Genomic DNA, 22,893 nt, shown 5'->3' with positions numbered 1-22,893 from the left:
CTTGTGGTGGTGTAATCAAAGAGGCTTTATTTCAAACTTGCGCTCCCTTTTATCCTTACATATCATGTGACTTTCTTAACCAACCAGTTTACTAACTCTGGGGCATGCTCTCTTGGCTCTGTACCTGGGCACATCCTTTGTGCCTTTAGACATGCCTCCCACAGAAATTAAAATTTATTCATTCAGAACAATTCAGACATTAGGCCTCCTAATGGACCACACACACACACACAAAAAAAACCCAAAATACCAACAAAACAAAACAAAACAAAAAAGAAAAAAAAACCACAAAACAACCACAAAATTACAAACATTTACTCACTTCTGTGTTTGAAAGGATAAAAGAAAAATTAATGAAATCCCAGCTTCAAGACTAGACCCTGCACATCTTGGACGCAAAATGAGAGTTCCCATTGAAATATCTTCTTAGCCATTACCCAAAGAAACAAACTCAAATATGCATTCAGGCACTACTGGAGTACAATGCCACAGCTACTTCCACACCAGTTCCTACCAGGGATTTATGTAACTCACTAAGCAGATTTTCAGGAGAACTGAAGATTTCCTGACCACTTCAATTACATGAAGAATCTGCCTACATGAAGAATTTCCACTCGGTGGTGACCCATTAATCTTTCCAATAATATAAAATGTGTAATTCTGCATCTTCTTAATTTTCACTGTAGAGTTTTGCAGAATTTAGGAGCCTTCATGGTACATCCTGGGGACTACAGTCTCAAGGGACTTTGCAGAGCATCAGTTGTTTTGTGAGAGTGTTTATATAAACCATTTCAAATCCTTAAAAATTCCCAGCTGGCACTGCAGGCACCAGCCCCAATACCAAAGGGATCCAGAAGATGAACTGCAGGATTTAAGACCCTTCCTTGTGTTAAGACTCTTCCATTTCAAACAGATTGGAAATGGAAGAACATCAATACTGAGGGTGTGCTTATTTAGGAATAGGTTTAAGGATTTCCACCTGTGGTAGTTTGGTCTAGGCCTTCCTTGGTGACCAGTTTGTAACCAAGGAAGTGCCCGGATTTACCCAGTATTCCCTACGACTTTTACGTAAGCCAGGGTATAAGAAGAAAGGAGGAGAGGCCTTCGCCCTCTCTTTTTCCTTCCGGTGGCTTTGGAGGTGCGGGTTTCCCTGCTGTTGAGTCTGCCGTGTTGGGGAGCGAGGCCTGGTAAGGCCTTGCCGACCTTGGGAGGCAGAGGTTGCCGGCAGTCGCTCCAGCGTGACTCTCCGTTGTCCCAAGGAGAGTAGTAAGATATTCTTTGCTAATTCTTTTAGTTGCTAGATCTTGGGCTATTGATCAGGATATATATTTTTTATTCTGGTTTTGTTCCTTTTTTGTCCCTTCCCCCTGCCCTTTCCCTTTTCCTTGTGAAATTGTATATATATTTCAATTGTATATAACTGTAATATAAGTATAAATATATTTATATATATTGCTTTAGCTGTCTCTCTCTCGTTTTGGTTCTCTTGGGGTTTTTTTCCCTCTTCTCCTTGAGGTTTGGGGGGGACACACACACTTCTTGTGGTAGGGTTTGGAGACTTGGCAGGGAGCCAGCTTCAAACCAAATTCTTTTCACTGATGAGGGGGAGGACTTGTCATGACTCCACACTCCATTTCACAGCCCATGATTTCAGACTGGTTGAATGTGGGATTTTTCAAGGAGTAAAGACAAAACTGTCCCTTTCCTTTTGGCTTCACATTTCTGAAGTCAGGGGTGTAATTGGGACAGAGCTTTTCAGTCTCCTGAAGAGCCTTGATTAATATTTTGTGACAGAAAACTACAGCTGGGAGAGAAAAACCTGCTCTTTGTTGATAAAACACTGAAAATTCAAGTTCTGTGCCCTTTTCACTGCAAAGACCAGCTTTAGCTGGAAGAAAACAATAACAAATCATGTCCAGGGCTGAAAATAATTTTTGTTTGTTTGTTTGTTTGTTTTTGTTGGGGAGGGGGTGCATTTTTGGGGTGGGGGTATTATTTTGGGGTTTTTTTTGGTGAGGGAAGCCTGATAATAAATTCCTTCCATTGCAGACACATAGAAATGGCAGAAAAGCTGTAGACTGGCTCCTGGACACCTGAGAGGCAACTCAATAGCCTAAGAGGCATCATGAGGCCAAATAAAAAGTGTTGCTGCTCTTTCTGTAGCCCTGGTCCATCCACTTCAGCTTCAAGCCAAAGCCAGGAGACAGGAAAGTAAAGGTCTGCAATGAACAAGTAGCTTATGTTAATATGCAAAAGCTCAGTAGGATGCGTTGAAGAAAAAAACCCATCTTTTATTTGGAAAACTTCCTTTTTGAGTTTCCAAAAATCAATATTCCTTTACATTCCCAAGCAGCAGCACTTACCTGCAAACAGGCAAAGTGATTACTTCCAATAACCAATTAAAATCTTTAGGCAGCCAGCACAGGGCAGGCTGATGTACCAAAATCATAAAACTGACCCAGAAAAAGCACTCAGAACTAGGCAGATGTAAAATGTTCAGAAGGGCTGTTCCAAAATTTACAGGGATTGAAACTCTTTGTCAGGCTTCAAACACAGTGTGAGTCATGAGTAAATTTACACACCACTGACTCAGAAGAAACAAATTACATTTTCTGACATATGATGTCAGCTTGAAGAAATAAAAGTGCAAAAATGTAGATACAAGGTTTAGCAGTTTCTTCTGATTTCTTTCAGACTGTGTCCTGTAACATCAACTAAAGCCTGTATTTTTACATCAAACAAACTAAGGGGTGATTTAGGAACCAATAAATCAGATTTAAGATCTACCATACACCAGTTAAATGCAATGTCACAAGGGTTACAAGAAGTGGAGAACAATTCAAGGGATATTCAATAATGGTGAAGAACAGACCTACCCTGGTAAATGCTTTCTGAGCTCCTGGGGACAGTTTCTGAAATGCAATGTTGCATCCAGCCTTTTGAAAATCAACAATTAAAAAAAAAATCAATGACAGAACTAACACTTGCTACAGCAAGAATCAGTATTTCAAGAAGGGCAGGGAAACACCACCATTTATAAACTTGAAGGAAAGAAATAAACCTATTTCTTCTGGCTACCTGGAATTCAGTGTTACTTACCAGCAAGTGGACTCATGGTTTTTGTCCCTGTATCCACAGTGGCCTTGGCTCTGATCATTCCTTGTGCAGTTTTAATCAATACTATGCCAAAAGTCCACCACTTCAGTTCAAACATCAGTCTTTAATGTATTGCCTGAAAATCCAATTTGCTGCCAATGTAAAGTTGCCTAATATTGGTGTGAAGGGCAATTATATAAAACTTTAACAGCAGCTGAAATGTATGAGAAATAAATGTATTCATTTGTTCAATTCTTTGTTATCACAGCGAGAGCTACATAATAGTCTGCGAAATTTTTCCTGTTTCATTTAAACTGAGACTCTTCCCTTTGAGTTTAAGTGGGAGTGGATGGGGCCCTGAATTTGAAACGCTGAATCAGTTTTGAAGAGATGATATAAGGATTTTGTTTGAATGAACACATATATGTTGAAAAGGTTGCTTGGTGTCATGCAAAAATGAAATAATGCAGCATGTGGACCATGTAAAAAAAGCTTATCTTTTATTAATGAGTCTGTTAGTACCAAGGTAGCTTATTTCTGTAGCACACAAATAATTTTAACTTGAATTTTCTTCTTTCAGGACTAGGGCAATGGACTGTCCCTGTTGCTCCAAAATGTGCATTTGATAAGGATTGCTTGGTTCACAGAAAATACAGCTTAGTGGGAATGCAAAGCCACACATTTTCATCTTTTTCAACCATGGGTGCTTGCCTTTATACATGGCACAAGGAGACAGAAACTGCAATTATGATCAATTTTTTTCTTCTGGTGCTTTTTCCACTAATGCACCATTAACTCTTTACAAACATAAGGTTCATCATTCCAGTCCTATGATGAGCACTGTATTTCCTGTCTAATTCAATTAGTGGGTTTATCCTTTCTGACTCTTGCTGGCACTTGAGTAGTTTGTGATAATACAGGGGATACATGGAGGAGTAGAGTCACCTTCCACTACCATGAAAGACTGCAACATTAAAAGTCACAGCAGAGATAAGATAACTACTACCTATGCACCTTGTCCCAGTGGATCCTGGGGATAATACCAGTTGTGTCATAGTTTAGGAGAAGCTGATAAAAGGAAACAAATTTTATTTTTCTTGGCAATTTTTTTTACTTTTACCTCTCCTTTTCATTTTTTTCACTCTGTTTTATTCTAAAGTTTGCCTTGTAAATCAGCAGGTACAAATTCCTATCTTTTGGTCAGGTGTCTTCCTGCTGAAAGGGCCACACACATCATTAAAGTCTGCGCCAAAAAAACCTGAACTGTTACACACTGCAGGTTTGCAGTGATGAGTCTCTCAAGCACAAAGCCAGCAGATATTCACCCTCAAAGTCAAGAGAACACAGTTGGGTTGGAAAAGGACATGATGATTGAGGGATATGACTGGAGGGTATCTCTCTTATTCCCAGTCTCAGAGTTGTAAGAATCTCTCACAGCAACAGGGCTAATTTTGCCCATTTAAAACATGCAAGAAAATGACAGGTAAGAATTACCCTGACAGCACCACCAGACAGTAACTAGAAGGATAAATGACCTTTGTGGGAGGAAGAAGTGCCTTTGTGTCCTAGAGAACACAAGGTTCAGGAAGCGCTGCCGTGCTTGGCTCAGCAGGGTGAGCATTTCACACCAGTGACTGACAGTCATTTTGACAGGCTGCCACTGACTGGTGTCAGGTTTTAATTTCCCAACCCCTAGGGCATGACAGCACTGCTCTCCAGACCACGGGGAGCATCACCTATTTAGCACTGGCATCCTGAACTCTCTCTAACAACTGCCAACATCTGTCCCCACTGGGTGCAAGCAGAGGGCACCAAGCTGGAGAGTGTTTTGCCACTCAGCAGGGAATACCCTGGTTTTGATTTGCACCTTCTCTTGTTAACCTCACTCAGGTTCCCAGGCATTCATTGTTTCGCTTGTTTCCTTTATGAAACAAATGACAGTTTGGCAGCAGCTGCCCACAGGCAGCTGTGGTAAGTCCTTACTTCTGGTTATGTGTTTTCCCTCTGAAGTACTTCCCTAAATCAACCAACTGATTTGGGTTCCACCTGTGTGTCACTGCTGATGGCTCAGCAATATTTAATTGGTACCTTTCACCTTAATGATGCATCTCCAGCATCACTTATTGAGAATCTCCAGAATCTCTATTTCAAACTGCATAAACTTCAACAAACCAGGAAATATTCAGGAATGCCTACCTAATAATTAGGAGATCTTTAGACACCTCTCAAGGTGTTTAAAAACCACTGCAGTATAGTTTACAAAGACTACAAACAACTAATTAGTTCTATTATCTAAAATTAAACAGGCATAAAACATGCCTGCTAAATCTGTATCTGTAGAAGACTTTCTAACATAGTATTACTTACTATTACATAGTATTACTTATAACCTAAAAGCACTATAGTTGGTATGTTACTGTGCTCTTCCTTACTAGAAATCAGGGCCAAATCATGGCTAATTTGGAGTTCCCAAACTTTGCCTCTAATGGAAGAAAGGACAAGTTTGAGGACCACCGTGTTCTAAATGCTCAGACAGAGCACTGAAAATCATGTCACAGTACCTTTTTCACTGCTAAGGAGTTTCCTCCGCTTTGCTTATATAGATTTTGAATTATAGCACTGGTTACCCCCATTCAGGTAAAATTCACAAGGGAGACTGATGGGATTTCATAGGAAAGAAATTAACCTTGAATTACAGGGTATAATGCTCATAATCCCTCTTCTGGCGTGCAGTTGAGCCAGGAAGTTAAGGGTAAGCCTTTGACCAGATGTCTGGTGCTCTCCCACTGGATCCTCAGAGTAAGCCTCCAGCTCAGACACAGGGAAGTATCAGGATGCTGCTGTTCTGGAGCCATCACTGCGGATAAAAACACAGCTTAAGTGGCTCTGAAGGAAAAGGAGTTTATGACGACTAAGAGGAGGGGATGTAATTTGGAAAATAAAAGGAAAGCACATCCTGAGAAAGAAATTTATGATATTTTGTCAAGACACAGAGGAAATACAAAATGAGGAAATATCTCGCCTTCTGAAAGAACAAGCTAAGAGATTTACTTCTATATCTATCTATCTATATATAGATACATATATATTTAGTATCTTTATTTGATTTCAAAGTCTTCATTACTGATTCTCTCTTCAAGACCTTGTAAGCAGGATGAAAAGCTATGCATTTTGGCTTTTTGCTACAGGAATAAAGTCCCATAACATGAATCTCTTATTCACAATGAAATTTTTTTTTATCTCAGCTTGTTTCCCAAGGCGTCTTTAAGATGATGATCAACCAGTTAAACAGTCTGTTACCTACTTTTCCTTTCATCAGCTGGTGAAAGACCTGCGCCAACTACACACAACAGTGCCAGCAGAAGAAAATACCTCTTGTTTCACTTAGATGCACATTGCTAAATATAGATTTTACCAAACTGCTTGTTTCTAAGTTCATAGGACTCATTCCCACTGTTTCTCAGTGGCTCCTTCTCATCTCCCATGTCGTTGTCTTTCATCTGTGCAAAATAGGCAGTAGAAGCTTTGCACTCATGGTGCCTGTCAAGGGATTTGAGGTGGATCAGCATGTGAAGGGCATAGGCAAGGACCAGCAGCAGGATCAGGGACATCACCAGCCCCATCAGTATTGCTGGAGAGAAGAAGGATGCACAGTCCTTTGCATAGGCAAAATGTCCTTCCTGGATGTTAAAACCTTGGATCTACGAGGGGAACAAGAGAGCTCGTGTTAAATGAGGTGCTTGTGTTCCTGATGGCAGTAAGAATTTCTAATTTAATACCTGCACATTGCAAATTTGTACCTCCCCGTGCTGGCTGGAGTTAATGCTCAGAGTTTTTCCAGGTCAGTCTTCTAGAAACCACTAGCTATTCTAATCCTCTCTGCTCTGCTGCCCAAAGGATCTGTAGTTGTGTTTGAAACAAAATCTTCTCTTGATGGCCCACAATATTTAATTGATGCCTTTCACCTTAACGGTGCACCTCCAGCATCACTTGTTGAGGGTCCTCAGAGTCTCTGTTTCAAACTGCATAAACTTCAATGCAACAAACCAGGAAATATTTTGAAATGCCTATCCTAGAATTAGGTTTTCCTCACCAGATCCATGTGTGTGGTATTTGGTAGCAAACCAACTACACTACAGGAAGCTGCATCCAACTATGGAAAACACCAACAATTTTTACTTGTGGCTTCAGCTCTAATATGAAGTTTACGACACTGGCATTCAGGGAATTGTGCCTGGTCCACTAAATCAGCCCATGGGCATTTATCACATGGTGAGAAAAGGGGACCAGCTTTCCTCCTCAATTCCCTTTTTCAGCTCTTCATGCCCTATGACTTAGGTATGTAAAAGCAAGACGTTCTAGTCCAGCCATCTGAGGCTCCCTCATTGCCAAACACAGAAAACTTGGCACTTTTAGAAGATTATTAATCTCATCCTAAAATAAGGACTTAAGACGAGTCAGAGGAATTATCCACTAGCTTTAGAGGCAGGCTGGGGTGACTATAATCAGGCCACAGGGTTAAAATTCGTAGGCATCAAAAGTTAAGTGAGATGAATTCTGTACCTGGTGTCTGATGCTGTTACTGATGCCGCGTTTAACAGCTCTGCTCAGAAAGATGGAACACTGGAAGTTAAATTCACCCCCCACACTAAAGGGAACACAAGCAGAAGACTACAGAAAATCTATACAGCCCTTAATTTCCTTTGCTAGGGAGATAAAGAGAATAATTTAAGTCCTCATTTCAATTTTGTGTTCCATGGAAATCCCACAGACTGTACATAGAAGGTCATTATATTTCCTTGTCAGCAAATGGCCAAAACTTCCCCATCAATCTACCTACAGGATCCCTTGGGCCTAATTCCATGACATTACCTGGAAATCAATAAAAGTGACTTCCCAGAGCTGTGAGAGGTCATTTGCAGAGCTGGGAATGAGGAGAGCATCGTATCTCTCCAGGCTGCTCACATGGTCGCAGTGGTAGGAGTAAGTCGCCGGCGCATGGATTCGGGTCGCATTGAACGTCGCCTGCACCGAGTGGTTGTAGAGCAGCTGCAGCCTGTGCAGGCTGAACCAGTTCTGAACAGATAGCTGGTAATAGCTGGTGGTCAGCAAGAACCTGGAAACATTGTGTGGGAAGAGAGGTGAATAGGAAAACAAGTCAAAGGGTTCCACCTGTTGAATTTGCACATTGAACAACCTTAGGAGACTCAACTGGCATCACCAATTTATATCTGTGTGAGCTCTGGATCCTTCCACTGAGTCTGGAAAGCGAGGAAGAGCTTTCCATGGAGGTGGCAGAGCCCTGTAACAGCTGCCCAGGGAGGGTGTGGAGTCTCTCTCTGGAGACATCCCAGACCCACCTGGACATGTTACCGTGTCACCTGCTCCAGGTGACCCTGCCAGGGCAGGGAGTTGGACCGGGTCATCTCCAGAGGTCCCTTCCAATGCTAAAAATTCTGTGTTTTGAGGTTGTTCATTATTGCAACTGAAGGAATTTGCTCCTTGTTACTTGTTCTCCCACACAGTAAGAGGATTTTGAGGGATTTTTAATAAATGGCTGAGCAAAATATATCCAACACTGGTTGTAGTAGGTTTGTTTCCTTTTTCTGGGAGGAAACATAGGATAAGTCACCTGATTCATATTGACTTGGAAGATATTCCATACCATGTTACATCAGCTCAGATATAAAAAGGGGAGAAGGAAGCAGCTCACTCTCTTCCATGATAGCTATCCGGCAGATGGCTGCTCCTTGGAGGAGAGAGAAAGAGCACTTTGCTTATGGCAGGAAGTAGAATTTTACTGTTAATTTCCTTTGTCTATGTTTTTGTGGTGTTATTAGGGTTTTTTTCCTTTTTTCTGTGTAAATATAAAACTGCCTTTCTTGGTAAATCCCGGGTTTTTACGTTTTTTTTCATCTCCCTTTTCCCTCTGGATGGGGGGAGACCTGCGCAGCCTCGGTGGACATCTGGCATTCAGCCAAAATAAACTACCACACTGGTATTGTACTTCCATCCAAGATATGGAAAGTTAATTAACAAGAAATGCTGTTTTTTCTGTCACCAAGAAGTAAACATAAACCAGGTCACAGTCTGATGTCTGAACAGCCCACACTATCAGTTCTTGACATAAAATTCCCAAGAAAAATGTAGTAAATCACCAAAGTTTAGCTAAAATCTCAGACATAGGAAGATTCTATACAAAAGAGATGACGCAAATTTTTCTCATTAATAGAAAAGCCAACAAAGGAGAAAAAATGACTTAGAACAAGGCAGGCAAATGACAGACACACTGAGTGCAGGTGTGACAATTATACAATCAACAATTTCTATCACATTATTTTTGCTTAAACAAATTAACTTTAATTCCACAAGCAACTGCATAACAATGTATATTAGCCTGTTTTTTATTATCTGGTTGGGGGTTTTGCCATATAAACTTACCTGATAACTAGTCCCTTTAGATTGCCAATGTCCCCAAACTTCAGAGAAAGCCTAGGTCAAAAAGCAAGTTACATCAGGCTAGGAAAAAAATTCAGAAGTCTTCAGAGAGAAAAGCAGCACAAAAGATTAAACTCAGTTATACCTGGAGCCTTTTGCTCAGTATATCCTTAAAGTCAGTGGGGAAAAAAACCTGGAAGGATTAAATTTTCCTCCATTGAAATCTACTAGTTCACCTGCAGTTTGGAACGAGGTCCAAACTGTCCAGAAAGAGTATAAATGCATGTTTAACTTCCAGCACAATTAAATCCCACTGCTTTCCACATCAGTTGGTAATTAGTTCAGTCGATCTCTGTTCTCCTTCTCAAGCCATGTTGTCTCAGTCAGCTATCACCTCTGTATGTCATCAGAAAGTGTAAATACACACATTATTCTCATCTTTTTAAATACCAGAGCATAAAAAACACAGATATCACTGGAGTCCAAAGTCCACATATGCACATCATTAGAGCCACATAAATACCCTGACTGTGAGGCAGCTCTATAAAGGTCACCTGCAGTGAGTATGGGCACCTGAAATTTACTAAATTAATCTATCAGCTTAATTAATGCACTGTAGCAATACATAACGAAGTGGAATATATTGTTTCATCACTTAACACTAATATTTTGCCTCTTAAAACCTGTACAGAGATTCTCATTGTTCACATAAGACAAAAACAAAACACAGCAGAAACATGCAGCATCTGAAAGACTTCCAAAATTAAAGCTGAAGAATATATTTTAAAAAACTAAACAAAACAAAACAAAAAACTTCACACAAAATAAAACTAAATAAAAACCCCCAACAAACACACAAAAAAAATCCCCAAACAAACAGCTAGCTCTATGATTTCATAGGAGATCTAGACTTCAAGACTTCTTGCACCTTGACTAACACTGGTCCAATAAGCCAGGACACTGAATCCAGATTATTCCTTTCTTTATTACAAAGGGAAATCATAATAGCTGAGGATTAGCCACTGGCAAATACAGCATTCAACTAAGAAAAAAACGCAGGTTGGATCATTATATTCCTATAGCAAACAAATATGTGTTCAGTGTCTAATATTTTTTCCTGGCTCCAGCTACTTTACACTGATTACACAGCATAAATCAGCTTGAAAGACAATACAGAGACTTGTCTTAACAATGAAAGCTAGAGAAGAGAGAATTCTGAGGGATTTTTTCTGATGTGTGAAAAACTGGGCAATCTACCATGTGAGGACTGGGCCATCAACTTGCTTAATTTAGGTTGATTCTTAAAACTGAGATTACAGAGCAACATTCAAGCAAGCTCTTCCCTTTCTTCTCTGTCACCTACACTGTTTCAACCACAGACCCAAATCACAAGAGAATCATAATCATACATTATCTCCCTCCCAGACAGAGTCAGGGCAAGCCCTAATTTCTTAGAAATCTGTATTTACAAAATGAAGCCTCTACAGTAGTAAGACTACAGAGGTACCCGTGACAGACAGGGAGACAGAGTAACCTGCTTGTCTAACAGTCTCCAAATATCAGCTCCAGAAGGAGTTCGCAGACCACAAAAAAACATTGTCCTTCTGATTTTCCAGGTCTTACGAAAAACTATAAAACTATTCTTTGAGTTTTGAAACCCTTCATTTTGCATTCTATTACATTGCAATAATTACTAATCAGAGCAAGATTATTTCCAAATTGTAGACCAGAAGAGAAGACAGAATGTTTGTTATTACTTTTTATTTCTAAAATAACTTTATTCCATTCTCTACCTCTGCCTGTTTTGACAGGCAGAGGGTAGGGAGAACTAATGGAATAGTTCACATGTTGATGGAACTGCTGCATTGGTTCACATGCTGATGACATAATATTCAGACTGCCTTCGTTGAATATTATGATACTACACGCTAAAGTCCTTGTTTCTTTTTCAATTTTACTTTTAGTTTTCAGGCATTTCTCAGTAAAATTTCTGTGCACCTTGGGTTATCCTTTGCAGCTGTGTGATCAGAAAGAGTTAATACTTTCTAGGGAAACATATTTAGCTGTACAGGTGAAATGCCATATAGGACTAAATACAGACCCACATCCTGTGCAGTACTGCTGGCACACCTCCTGTAAAGGGGTGAGTAGTCATGCACAGCCCAAAGGCCCCATATTCAGCATAGAACCCACTCTTCAGCCTCCCAAGCAATTGTCTAAAACAGCTGGAAACTAAACAGATCAACAGCTGGAGCCTCACAGGCCCTAAGAGCAAAGCTGGCTGGCCCCAAGGAGTGACCATACCACTGCAACAGCTGAGTACACCCATGTGTCCCATGAAAGGCTGGCTTTAAAGGATATAACCCTTGCTGCTGCAATGGCAGGACATTTAGGAAAGAGCCCCGGGGCTCTACAAGGTCAGTTTTCCTTCAGTATGTACTTCCTAGACTTGTAGGAAGACTTCCTAGGCACCAGTTCCACTGGTGTAGCAGAATTCCACCTTACATTGCACTGTCTTCACTGCAGTTTGAGTCTCCAACATCCACTGTGGCATGGACACCAAATGTCTTCTCTGTCAAGTCCAGCTGAGTGTGGTTTTCAAGCCTGATCATGATCCTCTTGGCCCAGAAAAGGATGCAGGGGATGCCATTGACCGTGACATTGAGGGGGCTGTGGTGGCTGTGGGAGAACTGCCTCCAGAATGCTCCTTCCCACTGCCCTTCCCTGCTGAAGTTGTGGCTGACAACCTGAGGAACCACACAAAAGATGGCTATCAGAAGGTGTGCATTTCAGGATTTGCTCTCCATCCTACCAGAATAAATGAGGTTGTTTACCTGGGACACCAGTAAGAAGTACTTCAACACACTGAAAAGGACTCAGTTTGGGCCAAGGACACAGCCTACCATGCTGAAAGCACATTAGGCAGCTGTCCAGGTGAAAGAAATGCCCAAGTTTACATTTGCCTGCAGGTAGTTTGGCTCCCAATTGCTTTAAAATCAGGAAAATACCTGCTGCAGAACAGGATGGCTCAAGTGTGGATCCCTGCCCTTACAAAATCAGTTACAGGGTTAAAACCCGGGGACTGCAGCTTCCATGTCATCTGGAAACACTAGAAAAATGCTACCCCTTGTAAGCCAAAATTTCATTGCAAAAAGACAATTTGGCTGTCAGGCAACATAATTTGAGACAGTGACTTAGAGCTCTGAAAGAACTTGAAAATTTAACTGCCATTTCCAGATTTCAAACTCAAATTTCCAGACACCAGCTTTGCCCCACTAATGCATGTCCTATCTGAATAGGGTAACACACACAATGTCTGCATGGCTGGTTTTTCCATGTCATATGATTTACCAAGTTCAAATCATGTACAAAAACAAGAGAGGTTTTCTGAGTCCCAGTCATAAACAACGTCTTACCAGGCTCCAGAAGAGACACAGTTAAGCCCCAAAGCTTTGTCTTGGCTTAAAGAGAGATTTGTTGGTTTTTTTTTTTGGTGCTGTTCAGATTAGAAAATCATGTCTCTCAGCTCAGATCCTGAAAGATCCCTTTTGATATTGGACCTTACACATGGCACAAGGGTGCTTTAGGATTAAAATTAGTAAGTACTGACAGCAACAAGCTGAAAGCCAGGTCAGAAGATGTGATAAGTGACTATGACTGTGTTCATATAAATGATAAGGCTGTCTTCTCAGAAGTACAGGTGAGGGAGATTTAATCAACATGTTACTTACGGCAGAGTGCATCACTTTTGGTGAGCTTCTTTTGGTAAGGAAGCCTTTTATGGTCAGTTTTTGACAAGACCTATTGCCTGGTCCCATGAAAAACTCCCACCAAAAATATGAAGTTTTGCTACAGCTGTTCATTTAGTACCAAGTGATATAAGCACAAGACTGGCCACAGCAGTCAAATGTCACTGTACGGGATATGGATATAAGGATTTGGTTCTTTCAGAAAGACCATGTGCCCAAATCCATGACAGTCAGCATCAGCAACCTGAATCTGAAGTCTCATCTCACTCCTCAGAAAAGCAGAGGACACCTTGTACAGCAGGCAGTGAATCAGTACCATATCACAATGATTTAGACAGTTTTGGCAGCTGCTTCTTGTAAACAATGTAAAAAGAGTTTAATTCAGCAATGTAAATTAAAAGATCTAAATGTGCTATGAAAAGACTCTACAGATCCATTACCTGTGCAATTGCCACTTGACTGACATTCAATTTTGGCTTCACACCACCTTCGTAATGTTGATCTGCAGAAGAAAGAGTGTTATCAGCATTATTAGTATATTATAAACACCCAGTCATTTATAAAGGCATAATTTTTGCACGTTCTTATGCAAACAATAATTATCCCTGCACAAAATGTTTATGTGAGAATAGCTGATTCTGTCTTGGAAAATACTTGACTTGTTCCAAATATTACCTTCATTACATGTATTTTCTAGTTTACCTTACTCATTCAACAAGGTTCCTCTTCTTTTCATTGAACATCTGGAAGGAACTCCAGTGCCCCAAAATTACAAGATTCAGTCTACATCTGCATTTATTCATCCCAAACACAGCAAAAGCTGCTTGTTTTCTTCGTACAGCAAACTCTGTCATCAAAGAGTGTGTGCTGAATTGAACAACAAAAGCGTCTTAATTGTGAGTGGGAAGTTCTTTCCCTGCACCACCAGAGATAGGAAGATGTGACAAACAATCTGATGGCCCAACTGCTTGCCAGGAGAGCGAAGTTTCACAAGGACAGGTCATTTCATGGACATTCTCAAAGTTCTATCCTTCAAAAATTTAATCCTGTTTTCATTTGGTTAAAAAGAGTGAATGCTTCTGTCTTCCCCATTCTCTCTGCATCTGAGTTGGACAGCAAATTAGTATTTTAAAACAGGCAAATCCTTTAAAGGGTGTTTTTTAACAGGGGATATGCTTTAACAACACATGTGACAGAAGAGTCACTAAGGCCAGCAGAAGCAACATCTGGGAATAAAATCTTTTACAGCCACACTAACAGAACTAGTATCTAGGAGTTCAGCCCACTGAAAGGCTTACCATTTCTCTGCAGAGAATCTTGATCTGAGAATTCATGTGAACTAGAAGAGAGGAGAAAAATACTTATTTTACAGCATCTGGATTTAAAGTCTGCAGCAAGTTTACTGGGGACAACACCTATTACTACTTTGTTCCATAAAACATTCAAAATGTAACGCAGGTCCTTGGCTTGGAAATATAACAGGAACAAGGCAAATTAATCCAAAACTGCTGAGCCCAGGCTAAAAATGCCTAATTTTCAGAGATCCCTTGGGTGGATTAGCCCTGACAGGCTTTCCCATACCCATATCACATTGACAAAAGGCTTCTCTCTTGTCCTATTTTCTCTTGTCCTGTTCCATGGCACACCAGTTCTGGGTTAGAGACAGAATCAGTTCCAGCCCACAGGCAGAGAACACAAGCACCCTGCACCACCCTTGTTCCACAGTGAGAGTCAGAAGCAACATGTTTAATTCCCTCAGGATAGATCATATGCAATGGGCTAACATGTCTTAAGCCCAGAATTACAGCCATTTGAAGACAGCTCCTGAACGGTTCCAAGCAATAACAAATGTCACAGAGTCAACTGGAAGGTAGGGTGTGGGCAAAGCACATCTAAAATGTCAACTACCAGGCTCATGAAATTTTCAACATTTGATGTTCTTCTTAGTGTAAATCTCCAGCTGCTGGGGTCAGACCTGCCCCACAGCCACTAAACATGGAAATACATTTCCATCTTCTTCCCTTGCGTTGTTTCCTGCTGCTTTTCCAACCTACCACAGGAGCAAAATTCTTGAAAATATATACCTCAAGACCAGCATCTAAAGACTAGGAATATGACCAGTTTTCGGTATTTGTGAGCAAATTGTACTGTAAAGTATTGGAATTGCAAAGTCAAGACTTGGCATTCCTGGGGAGTCTCTGGACAGCTGGGTGAATTCACTCCCCGCCAGATTCTGGGTAGGGGGATCTGTGTTACCCACTAGCAGGAGTGATCCCAACCTAATTTCCATCACACCTTCCTTAATGGCAGACAAATACGAGTCCAAACAACATGGGATGGCATAGAGCCCTCCCTGCTTTCTGTCAAGCTGGAAGAACCTTATAAAGATCTTATGTTAAAACAACATCTCTGTGGGTGACACTGTTTAAAATTAATCTGGCAGGTTTATTTACAGGTTTATTCATTCAACTTTCAGAGTGGGTCCCACTTTCTCCCAGTGCTCTTTCAGTGCCAGGGTTTGTGCTGGAATCAGTACTTCAAGATGCTGGAAGCTGCTCATGCCAACAGCTCTCAGAGATGGGTGGAGATACCAGATTTTGACACACAGGTAACAAAAGATGTGGCCATAATGGACCAAACCTTGCTTTCTTGCTCAGATAAAACTCTCTCTTGGGTTGTTTTATGATTAGGAACATTTTTGTAATTTGATGCATCCCTTTTTGTCTTTTCTAATCTTTTTTCATGACAGATCGTGCCTTTGGGCTGGAACGGGCAAATGTGGGAGAATTTTTTGCACGGTAAGAGCTACAAAAACGAGGCACGCCAAAAGGAAACTAATGAAAATTATTTAGTTATACTAACTTTAGTTATATTTACTTGCATTGTACCTATGTATATCTAGTTATGCTTAGTTATACTTTTAACTCCTCCCTATATGCATAGTTGAACTCCCATAGCTCATTCCTCCAGTTTGGAAATCACAAACTAAAACACTGGAGTGGGAGAAGATTGGTGTAAAATTGTGCAATTCATTTCATTCCTGAACTGGACTTAAAGGTTTTCATGCTGCTCTGGGAAGAGGAAGGGTTAATTTGGGGGTTGTGATTAAAAAAATCTGAAAAACTCCTGGCTGCTCCACATCCCACAGCCACTCTGGAATCATAGAATCATAGAATCAGCAGGGTTGGAAGGGACCTCTGCGATCATCAAGTCCAACCCTTGATCCACTACCACTGTGGTTACTAGACCGTGGCACTAAGTGCCACATCCAGTCTCTTTTTAAAAATTTCCAGGGGCGGAGAATCCACCACTTCCCTGGGCAGCCCATTCCAATGTCTGACCACCCTCTCTGGAAAGAAATTCTTTCTAATATCCAACCTAAACCTCCCCTGGCACAACTTGAGACCATGCCCTCTTGTCTTGCTGATAGTTGTCTGGGAGAAGAGACCAACCCCCACCTGGCTGCAACCTCCTTTCAGGGAGTTGTAGAGAGTGAGGAGGTCTCCCCTGAGCCTCCACTTCTCCAGGCTGAACAGCCCCAGCTCCCTCAGCCTCTCCTCATAGGACTTGTGCTCCAGTCCCTTCACCAGCCTAGTTGCCCTCCTCTGGACCTGCTCCAGCATCTCAATATCCTTCCTGAACTGAGGGGCCCAGAACTGGACACAGTACTTGAGGTGTGGCCTCACCAGCGCTGAGTACAGGAAGAGACGAGTCTCTGTTTTTAGCATAAAGATACTGACACAGACGAATGTGCACAGCTGATGAAATATTCATGTTTTCATGAGGAAATGCAGCACAGAGAGTGACCCGGGAACCACCACGAAGTGCCACAGCATGACAGACACCATAAGGCTGCAAGGGAAGCACCTCTGGCTTGGTCCTCCTGTTAATTACTCTGTTAATTTGCAGTCCTTTCCTCCTGCACAATGCATGGAGCTCTGTTAGAGGAAGGAAATCCATCATTCCACATCACCGGGGCACAGCCAGTCTGTGGCTGGCAGAGCCAAGGATCACGTCCTGGTGTCTGGGCAAGCCCAGGCTGCTGTCGATGTTATGGGATCTGTCAGCTGCTTCTGACACCCACAGCCCCGAGGTGTCATGGGTTTGTGATCCATGACAGGGATGGGTGGCTGCCCATGTCCATCATGATGTCACATCAGCAGCTTTCCCAAGGAAAAGGCAAGCTGGGGAATTCACAAGTGATCCCTGGCACCCAAAGCCCTTTCATCCTCAGCTAGAGCACGTTTCACAGAACAGAAGTATTGAAAGCAAAAAACGCAAAAATTTTTTAAAAATACATATTCCCTTTTAATTATAAAATGTTCATTACATGTACAAGAGATAGGAAACTAGCTAGCATTTACTCTCCATTGCAAAACTGACAGCAAATCATTTTTAGCACACTGAATTAAAGAATAGCTTTTCAAATTTATCATTTTTTTAATCAGACACTCTTACCGTGACACTTCAAATTCAATTGCTCACAGGGTGTACATTGCAATATTTTTCCTTAGCAATTCGTAAATAACTGGCCCAGATAACACCTAGGCATGTAGGTTGTATGTTGAACTTACCATACCAAGTATGTTAGGAACCCACATGAAATTGGATTAGCCCTAATACAAAGCACTGGAATGACTAATCACTATGTAAAACCCAATTAAATAAGATTATAAGCATAAAGAAGTGTAAATTCCCTCTTATCAGATGACATTATCCATCTACATAAGATAACCAAGTCTGGCTTGTTTGTCCAAAAAAATTTATAAAGACTCCAGCTCTTGAGGACTTCCATGTAAACAGTGTTTTCTCTGCTCAGATGAGCCACAGGAATAATCCTGGCACTCAACACTGGTTGAGTGTGGACGCCACAGGAAGTTTTCACGTCATTTTCACTCTTCTACTCTTCCTATTACTGCTCTGATAAACTGCACCAGATGGGAAAATGTACTCCACCTCTAAAGAAACAGTATTTCTATTACTTCAGAGTCATCTTTCTACTACTAATATTGCCCAGCTGCAGAATTCCTTACTGGCTGCTGAACTAGTTTCAGCTAATTTATGAGGCATTTAATTGGAAAATAACACGTGAACATTCAAATGCGCTAAAAACAAAGTCATGACAAAAAGTGACAAGCACCTGGTGGCAATGCACTGGTTGTGCAAGGGACACTTGCCATAGGGAATTTCAAGGAAGTTATGGACATTAAAAATGTGTAAACCTGGGACACCATGTTCAGGGAAAGAGCTAGTCTCCTCTAAGAAAAATCCTGGCAAAAAAATGTTACTGAGTTTTAAATGCCTCTGTGTAAGTCCTATCAACCAGAAATATCTACAAAACCACACAACTCTTATAGTCTTCTAATGTGAGTTTTGACACAGGGAGACAGATTTACATAACTATTTTACAATGCACTGATTACTGAGTTTGATCTGCAGTTTAATGGATGCCCAGCTAGGACCGGATCAGAACAAGATACTTAAGCTTTCTTTTTTGATACAAAAAACCCCAAACCTCTGAGGTCATAGAACCTAGCAAATTAACACTGTGCATGCACAATCCCACCTCCAATGAGGCAAAATCCCCATTTAATTCACTGGGATCCAGGTCACAACTTCTTCTGTTAATACTTATTGTAAAAAAGTTCATTGTAAAAAAATGCTCTCTCTTATATTCTGGTCTGGTTGCAAAAAAAAGAATGCAGAATTATGCTAAGAGGAACAGTGAGGGAGCTGAAAACTGGCAGAGGAGAACAGCAAGTGAGCTATTTAGATGAAAACATATTGTAGTATTTATCGGTAACTGACTACCAGATCTCTTAATACAAGCTTAAGCAAATTACCACATGTCCTTCTTGCCTTAAATGAACAGATTTTACTGCCAGCTGCAACCTCCATCAGCATATTTGTTCTGTGTGTTACTGGTGACTCCGGGCATGATTCAACTCATACAGCTCAGGTTGTTTTCACTTTCATAAGACTTGGCTCTATGAAGTCCCCTCTTTCCCCTGCTATGATTTGGGCTTATTATTTGTATTTCATTAGAGACTGAAACATCACTATTGACAATAAACGCAAATCTCCAGTAATTCTGTAAGTTCCTTTGCAATATTGAATTCACGCTTCAAATATCCATTCTACACCACTAGAATATTTTAGCACCTTAGTTTTCACACCCTTGCTGTTATTCTATTTATAACTTCATTTTCACACAGACCAGGGAAAGTCAGTATGAGAGTCATTAAAATGTAATGAAATGTAAGATAGATGCACAGAAACCACTCATTTTAAAGCCACGTTTATAAAATTGCTTTAAAGTTACATATTTAATTCACCATGTGTTTCAAAATAATTAATTTCTGTATTACCCCTAGGTGCTTTTAAACCTGAAAGGAAATTATAACCACGTCCTGACACTCCAAACTGTGACTGAATCTACTTCCATAGAGCACAAATGACAGCATTTAAAACCTGGGCTCGCTCAAGTTTGTCACCACACACCCAGTCACTGACCTGTTCCCTGACGTCAGAGTCGTTTGCTCCACGGACACCCCGGATCCCACACACAGGAACAGCAGCAAGAACCTCAGGGCAGCGTTTCGTTCCATTGGGAAGGGAGGCAGTGGCTCCACACGCAGCACATCTGCGGCTTTGGTCCAGCTCTGCCGCGTGATGGGGGAGGATCCACCACCGGAGAAATCCTCCGTGTGCTGGGATTTCTCCCCAAGGCAAACACCTGGCACGTTCCAGCTGCCCTATGAATGAATGAGCACACAACCCGGGGAAAGTGCGCCGGGACTGAGCTGCTTGTTAAGAAAAAAAAAGAATACAATCAGATGGGCTCTGAAATCACACTGCAGAGCATTCCTCATCTGTACTTAACCCTCGCCTCAGAGAAAGGGTAAGGTGCTGCCTACAAACAGCTCTGAAACTTCTCCTTCTATATGATAATCAGAGGAAGAACTACATGTATTTTCAAGACTTACAATACCTTATATTAGTAACCATACAGATGTGAAGGCATATATTGCAAGCTTTGAAGTCAAACATTTGGAAGCAATTTTCTTTTCTTCAGCACTATTTCAGTTTGTGTGTGTGTTTAGCTTTCTGGCTCAATTGTTTTTATACTCAGAACCACAAAATGGTTTGGGTTGTGAGGAACCTTAAAGATCACCTCATTCCAAAACCCTTAAATATCAGGGAGGACACAGTCATATACCAATCTATAGGTATTTATATACCCAGACATCTACTTCCTCCTTGCTACCTGCTGATGTGATCACCACTGAAGCCTCACTTTGCTAACTAGGAGTTCCTGTCTGTTGCATTCTAGATATCAGAAAAAGATTGGGGCTTTAGCATCATAGCTATTAGGAAGGATTTGCCATCTTAATTCATTTCTCCCTCTGGGATACAGAGGGTATATCCGCTAATCTTAAAAACCTCCCAGCAGCTTGTCCTCAGCAGTACTGCTTCTATCCAATTTAAGAAGGAATAAAGATACTTATGTGAGAATCCTAGATTGAAAAATGGGATGAGGGAATGCGGGATTAAGCAAGAACCACCTGAAAATAACCTCCGGATTTTCTGTGAAGTACCATGAATGTATGATGCTAAACTTTGAACAGTTACTCCAGTAAGGAGACAGGGCTCAGAGGAAAATTTCAAGAGGCAGAAGTGTCACACACTCCTAAAAACTGTGAAGTCATTGATGTCACAGTCCTGTTCAATGCCTCAGTATTCCTCACTCCTAAATAAGTGGGGGGAAAAGGCACTCATCATCAACAAAATGAAAAATAATGTCAGTTTGCTCAGAACCAAAGGAGGGATTTGCAGACAATCAAGAAAACAAGTAACACCAAACTGCTAACACAGGTTAAACCAGAATAAATCAGTGGAAAATATACTGATTTCCTCAGTAAACATTAATCATCATTATCATGGCTGGGCTTCGCGAACAAAGATTTGGGAAGGACTCTACCCACATTTGCTACAAGCACGCTGGTGGCTAAAAAGGCCAATACGAGATAGACAAGTTCGGTTGCAAAAGGCACAGCAGAAAGACTCCTTAGGTGGTATCGGCAAGACATGATTCTTTCTGTGTTGTCTTTTCTCCTTGAGAATGATTTTGCGTGCTTTCTCAAAGGCATCAGCAGCATTATGGATAGTGTGTCTCCAGACCTCCGAATTGGAAGCCAGAATAGACCAGCAACGAAGATCAATGCAAGGCTGAGATGTTGTTTCAGGGAGTCCTTGCATCTTTTCTTTGGGGTTCCTCTCTTGCGGCAGCCAGTGGTAAGTTCACCATAAAGCAGGATCTTAGGGAGGCGGTGGTCCTTCATCCTGGAGACGTGTCCTGCCCAGCACAGCTGTGTTCTCAGCAACATGACCTCAATACTCGTAACTGCTGCTTGTTCTAGAACAGATGTGTTGGTCACATAATCTGACCAGTGGATGTTTAGGATTGTACGGAGGCAGCGTTGATGGAAGCATTCTAGGAGTCGCAGGTGGTGGCGGTAAATGACCCATGATTCAGATCCGTATAAGAGAGCAGACAGCACAATGGCTCTGTAAACACTGATCTTGGTGCTTTTCTTCAGGTGTTTATTTCACCAAACTCTTATACGGAACTTTCCAAAAGCTCTCTATGCCTTTTCTAACCTGTTGTCTATCTCTCCATCAATCTTACCATCCAAGGAGATGATGCTACCTAGGTAATTAAACTGCTGGACTGATTTGATCTCTGATTCGCCAATGGTGACATGGGGAAGACTTCCTGAGATGCAGGTTGAATACATTAATACAATGGGTGCTGATACTAAATCATTCACCAGCAATCTTCTGAAATAATGGTAGAAGGAAAGAAAAGTCTTTTCTTGCCTCTTGACACTTGCCAATAATAATAATAGCAACAATAATATTAAACATTTGATACAGCTCTTAAAGATGCTCACCACCTTGTCACCCAGCCCAGAACACTGAGTGCCACGTCCTTGGACACCTTCAGGGATGGGGACTCCCCCAACTCCCTGGGCAGCCCCTTCCAATGCCTGACCATCTTTCCAGGAAAAACTTCCTCCTGACCTTCCCTTGGCACAGCTTGAGGCCGTTTCCTCTTGTCCTGTCACCACAGTTAAGTTACAGCCTACAATGGCAGGCTATGGCAGGCTAAAAGGGGCCAGTATTCCACATAAGAGGATTAAACTGCTGTTTATCATTTCTTTGTTGTTCATTTAGCACTGAGGCAGCTCAGACATTTCCTCCAGCAAGAAGGAGGCACAGCAGATCTTACTGTACTTTAAACACTGCTCCTTTTTTTGGGATCTACCTCTCAGAAAAGATAATTATACTCACTTCAAAGCGATTATATTCAGCATGGAGGCTCACAGCTTGGTGAAGGTTGTGAGCATTGGCTCTTCGGGCACACAAACTCTTTTCCAGTGGTTTGTAGTCACCTTCAGCTCACATGTCAGGCCACCATGAGTTGAGCAGCTTTCTATATTAACATGTCTCAAGCAACATGTGAGTTATCAGACACCTTACAAGTGTCAGCACTGAATGTATCACTCACCTTTTCAGCCTGAGTCATCGTTGTTCCTCTGATTCAGAC

General features: G+C 41.4%; 2 protein-coding genes and 1 long non-coding RNA gene across 3 annotated transcripts in view; 2 read left to right on the top strand and 1 right to left on the bottom strand.

The window, feature by feature from the left end:
• Window positions 1–22,893, top strand: part of RPS23 (ribosomal protein S23) — a 427,277-nt gene that overhangs the window by 399,802 nt on the left and 4,582 nt on the right. The window lies entirely within an intron of this gene.
• LOC135407862 (V-type proton ATPase subunit S1-like protein) lies at window positions 3,580–21,521 on the bottom strand. The gene is made up of 7 exons (XM_064643270.1): window positions 19,797–21,521; window positions 14,582–14,622; window positions 13,724–13,785; window positions 12,040–12,281; window positions 9,538–9,588; window positions 7,969–8,212; window positions 3,580–6,797 (listed from the first exon to the last, which is right to left on the bottom strand). The coding sequence occupies exons 1-7, from the start codon at window positions 19,889–19,891 to the stop codon at window positions 6,495–6,497; spliced, it is 1,038 nt and encodes a 345-aa protein (XP_064499340.1). The 5' UTR covers window positions 19,892–21,521; the 3' UTR covers window positions 3,580–6,494.
• On the top strand, window positions 18,903–20,137 carry LOC135407868 (uncharacterized). The gene is made up of 3 exons (XR_010427059.1): window positions 18,903–19,043; window positions 19,156–19,242; window positions 19,658–20,137. It is a non-coding gene; the product is annotated as an uncharacterized LOC135407868 (long non-coding RNA).

This window comes from Pseudopipra pipra, chromosome Z, assembly GCF_036250125.1.
Source record: "Pseudopipra pipra isolate bDixPip1 chromosome Z, bDixPip1.hap1, whole genome shotgun sequence".
Classification (NCBI taxonomy): domain Eukaryota; kingdom Metazoa; phylum Chordata; class Aves; order Passeriformes; family Pipridae; genus Pseudopipra; species Pseudopipra pipra.
This window is presented reverse-complemented; position numbering and strand designations above follow the sequence as displayed.

What these genes read in the sequence shown, in the direction of transcription:
- LOC135407862 (XM_064643270.1), bottom strand. Translation starts at nt 19,891, where the DNA reads ATGGAACGAAACGCTGCCCTGAGGTTCTTGCTGCTGTTCCTGTGTGTG. An exon ending in GTCAAGTGGCAATTGCACAG is followed by an intron (nt 12,282 to 13,723) that starts GTAATGGATCTG and finishes GTGGTTCCTCAG; the next exon opens with GTTGTCAGCCACAACTTCAG. An exon ending in CTAAAGGGACTAGTTATCAG is followed by an intron (nt 8,213 to 9,537) that starts GTAAGTTTATAT and finishes CAATGTTTCCAG; the next exon opens with GTTCTTGCTGACCACCAGCT.